Genomic DNA, 10867 nt, shown 5'->3' with positions numbered 1-10867 from the left:
AAATCCAAACTGAAAGCAATAGATTGGGACTTGAATTCTGTTCCCCATGATCCCCATGCATTTGGGTTTTGAAGAAATAATTAAGAAGTTAACCTTCTATCCACCAGTCATTTTAATAATAACATGAAAGGTCTCTCTATTCATATCTTGTCTGACCAGTAAGTTCCTTCAACTTATGCTGTTTTTCTAGCCTGGCCAATGCTTTCAGACAAACCACGTTCAAAGCCAAGTGCAGAACTCAACTCTACCTCAATAATTTCTTCACCTAATTACCTATAGAGAAATGGCCACAGACACAGCTCAGCAAATCAAGCAATTTCCCTCCTGTGGGAAAGAAGAAGAAAAAATTTATAGCTGTCCTGTCTAATCTGAAATATTTGAGACATACTGAATTACTGCACTGATGAGACCTATGATTTCCACAAGAAAATGAGACATGTAGGCTCCCTCTGGGAAGGTGTTTGATTTTAACAGAAACCTGCATGTTCCCCCAGGCTGGGATGCGACTGGCAATGTACCATCGATCTGTAAACCGACTGATTTCTTATCCTGCTTGCCATGCACAGTGTTATCACTGAAGAAGCTGTTCCACATTTAGAGCAAGAAGCCACTGCAGACCAGCTCTGGTGGGGGGTTGTGAGTGTGTCTGATATCCTAGGTGCCATATATAGGGAAAGGAGAGAATATTAATGCCTTTCAGAAACTTCCAGCTGCTTATGCTATGCTCATTTCAACATTTTTGTGGGGTCCATCAGTCCTATGCCATCTCCCAGCCATGAAGAGCAATCAGATGAAGGACTGTTCCATCCCAGATTGTCTCCTCTATCCCCTCTTTATTCTCTCTAGCCTCCAAATGGAGGAAGAATCGAAATTTTCATTCCTCGGTCCAAACAGTAAAGCCTAAGCTGATGTCCAGGTGAATTATCAGGGACAGTCTGGCAACCTTCCGCATTAAGAAGACACAAAGAACAGCTGATTAAAACATACAGGAGAACCTGAAGTACTGCATAATGACACATGCCTCACACCTGGGCTGGTCCCCTGATGTTTTAGGCTCGTCTGTAAAAGTCTGCACTCACAGACCCACCTCAGTTATTCACCAACATCCTTAGTTACCTCCTTTCCTCCTCCAGCAGTGTAACCCTGATCAGTCTTTAATGCTGAATCACTGGACAGTCTGTCCTGGGATTCTGGATGAAATTATTAAAAAAAGGTCAACAAATGGAACCAAAAAATAAAATAAGAAGGAAGCCTCCTTAAAAGCATACAGCCAAACCATAGTACTGTTAGATATATTTTACAGATATGTTCATAACCCTTGGTGTAGAGCACAGAACTGGGATACAGCAGTTCCTTCCTGACTACTATTCCACCATTTAACGCCAGTCGACATATTCTATGTCTCTCTCTATCAGATTCCTCATCAAAAGGAAAATCAAAACCCTAAACCAAGACAGATCATAAATCTCAAATTCCATTATTGTAATTATTTATAAAATGCTTTAACATCTATTGACAAGGTTTTATCAGAGGCTGGTAGGTTATTAATGGTCCAGGTATAAACTCCATATTTTCATCAGAAAATCTACAGTGTGTCTGAGGTGGAAAGAGAACAATACACTAGAGGAGTGAATGAATGAATGAATGAATGAATGAATGAATGAATGAATGAATGAATGATGAGAGAGACAAACAGTGGATGGATAAGCAGAAGGAACTGATTTTCATCACTGGAAGTACAGCGTTCCCTTTAAGCTCAGGCCAACAAAAATGGATGTGTATGGGTTAAAAAAAAGATCTAAAGCATGAAATGTAGGAAATTCTCTTCCAGCCCATTTGTTCAGGTGACAGATGACTTTGTAAATGTTACACAACTTTTTCCCTCCCATATGAAAAAAGAAAGAATCTGATCAATTCCTCCCTGCTCCCCCCGCTTCCCCAGGCAAGTTCTGCAACCAATGCAAAGCATAGCATAGCGGTGTCAAAGCCTGTTACATGCTGCTATCTCCTAATAATATTAAAATGAAAATGAAAGTAGCTCCCAAACAATCTTTAAATCAATCCTAATGTGATCAAATTGAATATCTCCCTCTTTCTTTTCTTCCTCCCCCCCTCCTTTCCCTCTCTCTCAGATGTTTACTACAGCATTTTATCTGCAGCAACAGATTCAATGGTCACATTGTTGGTTGGTGTCCAGTCTCTCAAGTTTGGCATAATTGTTCCATTCAAAGTGTTGCTGTGCCTATCTTTTTAATATGATTTTTTTTCTCCCCCCTGAACTGGAGCTGCAGCAGGTTTTTCATATAATTGAACAGACTGTAAGGAGATAAGAATTTTTACAGTGACAGGGAAGGAAGTAACTTCTGCCTCTTACAGTCTAAGGATGGCTTGTATTTCCCATACCTTGTCATTGTATGGGCTACTCTCAGTGCTTATCAGAACTGTGGGTTCTGGATACTCCCTCCCTGGTTTTTGCTGCTGCTGTGAAATCACCAGGGTAAAAGTGTCCTTTGACACTCTTCATAATTGTCATCTGTACTTGACTTGTTCTGGAAAACTAAAAAAAACCCCAAAACTAAAGGCATTTGAAAAAAGCTGAAAATGTGTATAAAATAGTCACCACATAGCTTGCTTTTTTTTTTTTCTCTCCCTCTCCCCCCCCCCCCCCCCTTTATTTTAAAGTAAAGTAGTAACTGATTTTTTATGATCACACATTGTGAAATAGACTAAATTATTTTTCAATACATCTGTCATTATTGCTTGGAAATACTGATGTTATGGTACCAAAATGAAAACTTCAAAATCCTGGCCAAGGGTTGGCTGATTATAAGAACATTCTTGCAACAAGAAGTTAGACGAGTTCTCTAGGAAGGAGGGGAAGAAGGAGTTGGTAGAGCTGGTTTTAATAATTAATATAGCTTACTTTGCACAGATGAAAAATATACTGAGCAATGGATCCCTAAATATCACATAAAATGAGCAATCAGCCCTTCACAAACTCCTTTCAGTGAAATTCCAGAGAGGTCATAGTTCATACCTATCATTATTAAATCGTTTTAACAAGCACCTGGGGAAACAAAAAACAAAAAAAAACCCCAACCCACCAGAAAATAATTACTGAGAGTATTTTCAGATGACATAAATTTGGGTATAGCAGTATACATAGAGCAAAATAGATGACTGAGTTGGAGCTCTTTAGACTGCTTGGTAAGCTGGGTGTAAGCAAACAATTGGGACCAAATGTGCTATTACAAATCCAGGGGATAAAAAGAATTAAAGCTGACTGTAAAAACAGAAGGATAATGCAAGGAGGTAGTGACCCAGTTTTTAAACATGGCTATAATTCCTGCTCTTCCAGATTCCCTTTGTAAAATCTTCTTCACATCAGGGTTCAAACTTATTTTTTTCTTATGTGTCCCCATATAAATGCAGTATTTCACTTCATTTGACTTGGCAGAGGAAAAACACATGTGGAGATTTGATTAGTCTGTAAGTATCTATGTAAAGAACATTGTGGATAATGTTGTAGCAATGTTCAAAGGCTGGTTGTTAAAGCTGCAGAAATACAAACTGAAAATAAAGCATAGATTTAAACAGTAAGATGATTAACCATGGGAACTATTTACCAAAGATGATGACAGATTTTCCATCTCTGGGTGTTCTTTTAAATGGGTTTGCTATTCTATTCCTACTTCAAACATAGATTTTGGACTCGATGTAGGAATTAATATAAGGAACTCCTGGGGCTTGCTTTGTGGAAAGAGGTTTTCCTTTATCCAGAGAGTTAAAGAAATTACACTGTCAGCAATGCCTTGTTTGGCCCAAGATTTAACCAGCTAGGAAAGTGACCATGAGGCATTCACCCACACATATTTTACACCAAGTCAAATTCAGCTAGCTCTGTGGACATAGTCCAGAGGAACAAGGGTGCGCTATTAATTGTCTATCTGCCTTTAAGGTAGCACCTCTTTTTCCCTGATACATTCAATCTTTTCAACTCAGTCCTGAATTTGGCACTGCTTCAAGCTATTTATTATGATTTAGAAATAAATCCTCCAGTCTAATGACACAGCTGCTTTTGTCACAATAATCACCTGAGCACAACATGTTCCTGTTGTGAAGCTTGATAGGTTAATCGAGCTTCACAAAGCTTGCAACAGGGTTTGAGATGCTTGGATAAAAGTGATAAGTATTGGGTGAAATCACTGCTAATATTATTTAAAACCTCTCAGGTATAGTGGCACCCAGTTAGACATGCTGAGAACATTAGCAGAGTATTAGTTGAGATATACATCAGCACCTTTCTTTCCTACACCTTATTTTCTATAAGAACAGATAATTTTTTTTTTTTTCCCCAAAGATTCAGCACTGAACCATTAGGGCTGGAATAGGGACCCTAGTGGGTGGCATATCTTGTGCTTGTGCTTCACAGCAAGAATGAATTCATTTCCCTTAAGCCATTATTGTTAGACTGATTATAAGTCCGCACTTGAAAGCTTCTAAGTGAAAGTGGTTCTGTGACCTCCCTTGGCAGTTTGTTCCATGGCTCTAGCTATCCTAATAGTTATAAAGTTTGTCTTAATCATTAACTTAAATTTCCCCTTTGTTGCAGCTTCATCCCATTACTTCTTGTTCTGACCTTGGTGACTAATTAGAATAATTGGCTCCTGACCTCCTTATGTATTTGGAAGAGAGATGGGTGTAGACTTGAAAATGTGGAACTATATCCTAATGCCCTGACAGCCTCAAGAAAATATACAGCCTTGGAACTTCTTTTTGACCTACAGTAAGGTTAAAAGCCATGTGTAAAAGTTAGAGCAGCATTCCATCTTTAAAGAAGCTTCCTTGTACTAGAGTTGTTGCACAGGTTGATGAAATTGTCCATATTAGCAGGCCAGAACATTTTCCTGAACAGAATTTACCTGCCCACAATATTCAGTTACTCCTCAGGTCTTCCTTTGCTCAACCACAAAGGTAGTGAGACATTAGCTCAGAGCAGTACAGAGGTTTCCATCAGAGGAACTTGCCTGGAATTCCCTGCTGTAGTATGTGAATACTGCCACGTCTTAGCAGATCCATCCAAGAAGGCTGGGATTTGTCACCATCCCACTTTTACTATATATGATGTCTTACTAAGGTGGATCTTGGAAGGATGGTCAGAAGAGTCCATTTAGTTCCCACAGAGTTTATAATTTCTGTTCCATACAGACTGGCGTGTACTTAATGCCATTTTCCAATGCCACGAGATGAACTGAGCTCTCCCAGACACTCATGACGCTGAGATCATTGAAATTTTGGTAATCTCTTAATGCAGAGCATTAGTATGTTCTCTACCCACAATCCTCCCATCCAGCAAATATGATGATTTTAGATGAAAAGCAGCTTCTTCCTTCCTCTTACTGGATTAGCACCCAATGGTTAGATCAGCCACTGGCGTTGTCTGAAGTTGCCTTGAAATGCTGTAGAAATTAGGTCGAGTTAATAGTACTTACAATAATATAAATTAAAAAAATAACATTATCAACAAATATATTTTTTAGAAATCAATAAAATGACTTTGTAGCTAATGCACACTTTTGGTTTCCATTACACTCTGTGGCAAAGAGTTACACAAGGTTGGTATATTAATTATGTTTGTGTGTGTGTATATTTATATATATATATATATATATTTACTCCAGTGCCTAATAATTTCATTGTTTGCTATGTGGTTCTTTTATTAAGAGGAAGAATAATAATTTTCTTTATACCCCTCCGTAGCAGTTCTATTTTAAAGATCTCTGCTGCTTCTCCCTTATCTGTGGAGATCTAATATTATTGCACTTGGCTATACTTCTCTGCCACATTGACATTGTTGGTGTCAGTGAAATCTGTAACTCATCGATTTCAGGAGGAGTATATGGGAGCAGACCTTTCTTGATAAATGAATCCAATGAAAGACCATTCCTTGATAAATGGATTTTTCCTCTAAATGGTGAAGGAAAAGAATTTGGTGCATAGAACAGCACACTCAAATTCAGTGGCTAAACTCACAAAAGATGTGTAAAGAAATTGAACAAGCTTTCCTTAACTTCTCCTCCATTAACATGATACTTCCCTGGGATAGCACAGCAATAGCATATTGAAGTCTTGGCCCTAAATTAGGTAGGTAGATAAGTAAATTTTACCAGTGGGAACAGATTTCATGTCCCGCTTGACAGTTGTGACAGAAGGTAACTTCTGAGTTACAGCAGCTTATCATTCATGCCATGTCACAAAATATTAACACCCTTGAGTATGATTAAGTAAGTGACACATCATAATAACTTATCATATATCTTGAAGTAAGTCAGAAGTCAGTGCTGGCCTCATTTGATGATCTTGGCTCCCTCTAAATGTGAAAAAAATTATACTTTGTTTGCAAGCTAAGAACCAATGTGTCACTAAGACATCCAACGAAAGTAATTAAATCAAAATGGAAATAGTCCTATCAACGACAAGGAAGAACTAGACATCAACATAATTCTTATTTGTGCAGCACACATTGCTTTGAAATGTAATGATAGCTTTTGCATACAGGTCATTTAACTTGAGCATGGAAGACGGTAACATAGAGTCAAAAGGTGTACATTACCGTTGGCTGATGGTCATTGCCTTATCGTGAGAAGGTTACCAAACCGATGTGTGATTATGCAAATATGTTTGCTGTGATTTGAAATAGATCTAGCAAGAGATAGAATCTTTTTTTCTTGTTTTTTTATTCACAATATTGTTTAGGTTTATTAAGATGTATTTAATGAATTAAAAATCCCTTTCTGTCAAAATTATTTTTTTCTAAAATATTAAAGTTCTGAAAATGTTACTTACAAGTTCAATACTCATGAAAAGAACACTAGCTCTTTTTTTGTCAAAATAATGATTGTTGTTTGCCAAAAGCCCAGCTATTTTTACCTGTTCAGTTCCTGATCATTCAAAAAGACTGCAGGTTTATGGATTTTTTCCATAACATACTGCAGACAACAATTCTGAAGAAGATGTTTGATCAAAAGTGTAATAAAATATCTATTTTTCAAAATCAGTCATACTGAAATGCAGACTTTCCCAGTAAGCTTTTATCTCTATTCATTTGAAACCTTCAAAAGGAGGTATCAAACGGTCTTAAGAGTGCATTTTTTTATTATTTACATTTGTTACATTGCAATTCCATATTTCATTATTCTATGCAGCTTGTATCAGGTGTCCTGAGATTCTTTCTCTTTGTATTATAGAGTGTCTTGATCACAGTTCATCTAAGGTAGAGGATCACTTAGCTTTTCTTCACAGGACTGCAGCTGAGATCCACATCTCCCAGGATACCATCTGTGATACAAGGTAAGTGATTCCCAGGAGGATGTCACACAAATTTACACCAATTAGTATGTTCAGGCACCAGAAATATATGTTAACTTGTGAAGGGAAGTGAAAAGGAAAAAAAAAAAGAAGAAAAAAAGGCAAAATAACCCCTCTTCATTAATGTCCTCTTTGAATTACCCCGCAGGACTATGAAGATGTAATGAAGAACCACGACCATCGAAGAGACAGTACTGCTGTCTCTGAGTGTCTCTGATGCCACTCAGGCATATTTCCATAAGCTAGGTTCAAGGTCCATACATTTAGGTGAAGTGCAGTGTATTCATCTATCTCCAAACCCTCTCAAGATTTTTAAATGTATAGTCTCTGTTTTACAGTTTAATAGCATGATGCATTTTAAGCTGAAGATTAGGTACAGCCAGTCAAAGGTTGCATAGGCAGAGACAGCCACACATGGAGAGCACTCCAGGAGGAATTTCTATCATCCCGAAGTAGGGAAGAAGAAATTTCATGCCATGTTCCACTGCTTGATATGTCCCTAGTGCCAATCTAAAGTGGGTAAGGTTGTAAAAGTTCAAGACAAAAAGTGTTACAACCCAAGCTGTACAAAAATAATGGACATTTTTTAGCTTTGCACACCTATTTTTGCTCAGAGTCCTCTGTTATCATATTTGGTCTCCACATTAACCACTCAAATGTTACTAGTAATATACTGTGATATGGATTAGAGATGTCCTCTCTGAATACTGCAGAAAAGGAGGAGAAAGAAAAAGTCTGTCAGCAGAATATCAGATCATACCTATTGTTCCAAAGTGTAATGGTCATTGCTGGTTCTATAAAGCAGACTTACCTAAAATGCACCTGTGGTACACGTACCCTCCTAGGCCATTTTCATACCGCTTCTAGAAGGAAGCAAAGTATTTGCTTTGATGTATTTGATAAGAAGAAACTCAAAACAGAGAGGATAAGTGGCATAGTCATGGCCATACAGAAGATATGTGGCAAAGCAGGAACTTGAATGAGGATCTCACCATTACAGCATTGCTAATCTACCAACATTTACTTCCTAAAATAGCGGACAGACAGGTATCAGCCAAGTAAACTAGAGACACAATGTATTAAGAGGAGTCTGAATGGGCTCAAGCTGAGGAAATCTGTTACTTCAACTGCTTAAAGCAGATGGATAAGTATAGGTAAGATCTTCATATTAATTACTAACCCCTTTCAACTTTTTATTTTATCAGCAGAATGGAGGAAAAGGAATAAAAACCCACAACCAAACACAAAAACAAAAGAAGAAAAATATATGTCTGTATTAGGAGTAAAAAAAAGATTTTTTTTTTCCCCAGAAAAGCTGTAACAAGTCTTCATCAACTATAAACTAAGAAAGACAGGGGCAAGAACACTTGGCAGGTTTTGTTTTTTGTTTTTTTTGGGTTTTTTTTTGGTTTTGGTTGTTTGTTGGTTTTTTTTTTTTGTGGTTGGTTTGGGGTTTTCTTAGGGTTTTAGTTCGGCTGGTTTTTTTTCATCTTCCCTTCGTTCTTCTTTTGCTCTTTTTTCTCCTGTGCCCTTCCTCAACCAGCAGCAGTTCTGCTGCAGTGATTGCACACCTGATGTGCAGTGTTGGCTCATGGTCAGGCAATCTTGACAACTGCTCTCTGCAGGTCTTTTGGGCAGGGGGAAGGAAGAAGGGAAGGGGGCTGTCTAGGCTCTGTGTGTGTATAGGACATTGTGCTTCAGTGGCCTTTTGCTTCTGAGTGCATAATGTCCAGCTGGAACCATTAAAATCCCATGTGGAAAGTTATTGCCGTAGAACCTCTCTCTGGCTTTATGTACTGGTCAGACTGGGGTGAGCCAGCAAAAATTGAAAAAGCAGGAATGAATGGATTTGACAGACAGCAGCTTGTGACAACAGAAATCCAATGGCCTAATGGAATTGCTCTAGATCTTGTAAAAAGCCGTCTGTACTGGCTTGATTCTAAACTACATATGCTGTCAAGCGTTGACTTCAATGGCCAGGACCGTAGAATTGTGCTGAAGTCTCATATGTTCCTTCCTCATCCTCTTGCTCTAACAATATTTGAGGACCATGTGTACTGGATCGATGGAGAGAATGAGGCAGTCTATGGTGCCAACAAATTTAATGGATCTGAATTGATTACTTTAGTAAACAACCTCAACGATGCACAGGACATCATTGTGTATCATGAACTTGTTCAGCCTTCAGGCAGGAACTGGTGTGAAGAGAACATGGCAAATGGAGGCTGTAGCTACCTGTGCCTGCCTGCTCCTCAGATAAATGAAAACTCTCCAAAGTACATCTGTGTATGTCCTGTTGGATACTTGTTGCAGGAGGATGGTCTGAGATGTGCAGGATTAAACATCACTGGTCCCTCCGTTGCAACAGAAAGTCACCACCCAGTACTGAGATTTAATGACAGATATTAATATTACTCAAAGGGGAGGGGAATAAAAAATACCCAAGTCTTTCAAGATCTAGTGATAAGTTCTTTCTGCCTTCACCATAACTGCTTTCATTTCTGCTGCGGAGCTAGTTTGCTCTTTCTCAGTCCAAACCTCCCTTTTCTTCTCATTTCTTCTTTTTTTTCCCTTTCTTTCTTTTCTTTTCCTTTTAGGTTCTCATTTTTTCTTTTTTATCTTCTACCTCTTTGTTCCTCTTCTCTGTGGACCCCTCTGCTGAGATCAGTCTTCTTTTGTTTTTGTCATTTTCATTTTCACTTTCTAAAACTCATTATTTCTTTTGATGACCAGCATTCATCCTTCTAATAATTCAGATATAAAGAAAGACAGTATGTAAAGAGAATAGCTAATAACTTCTCCTGTTAATGTTTCAATCTGCAAGAGGAGCTGACATCCTCAAGAGGACATGGTAACAAGTTTTGGAGAAACTTGTGAGGGACTTGCCATGGAAATTAACAGAAGAGACCCTAGTCACAAAGAAAGAAAAGCAAATTCTTCCCTAGGCCGGTGACAGCTCCTTAACTCATTTGCGTTTTCTTCTCAGAGGCATGATAGAAAAAGCCTTCGGATGGGAAAAGGGGATGCAAGGACTGATGTTCAAGTATCAAGAAAATGGACCAGATCCTCATCTGGCATAAATCAACACAGACCCACAGGAATCAATGCAGCAATGCCAATTTGCACCAGATGAAGACCTGCCCCAATAAATCTATCATGCTCTGGATAAAGGGGTGAGTGAGGAGGGGGAATGTGCTATGAATTAGTGTCTGGTCAAACAGGCAGTGAAATAGAAACACATCTCTGTGTTGCAGAGGGCTAGCTGTGGAAAATGCTTCCTTTGAAAAGAAAGCATACCCCTGGGGACAACCTGTGCCCTTCGCTCCTGCTCCTGTGAGGGAGGCGATGGCCAATGTAGCACCGTGAGTGCTTGCCTGAAGGTTCACAGGAGACTGAGGCATTGATTCCACATTATGCAGAGGGGGCTATTAAGTAATGTAAAAGAAGCAACCCTACTGTAAGAGGTCTTCCTCACATGTATCCACTCTTTGCCCTGAAA

The 10867-nt window shown here is 38.6% G+C and overlaps 1 protein-coding gene across 1 annotated transcript; it reads left to right on the top strand.

Moving 5' to 3' along the window:
- The first annotated feature begins 9120 nt into the window (after window positions 1–9120).
- Window positions 9121–9777, top strand: LOC119140718 (very low-density lipoprotein receptor-like). The gene has a single exon (XM_037372252.1). The coding sequence runs from the start codon at window positions 9121–9123 to the stop codon at window positions 9775–9777; it is 657 nt and encodes a 218-aa protein (XP_037228149.1).
- Window positions 9778–10867: the final 1090 nt, after the last annotated feature.

This window comes from Falco rusticolus, chromosome W (assembly GCF_015220075.1).
Source record: "Falco rusticolus isolate bFalRus1 chromosome W, bFalRus1.pri, whole genome shotgun sequence".
Taxonomy (NCBI): domain Eukaryota; kingdom Metazoa; phylum Chordata; class Aves; order Falconiformes; family Falconidae; genus Falco; species Falco rusticolus.
This window is presented reverse-complemented; position numbering and strand designations above follow the sequence as displayed.

Bases quoted from the DNA above. Each gene is read 5' to 3' on its own strand.
- LOC119140718 (XM_037372252.1), top strand. From the start codon at position 9,121: ATGTGGAAAGTTATTGCCGTAGAACCTCTCTCTGGCTTTATGTACTGG.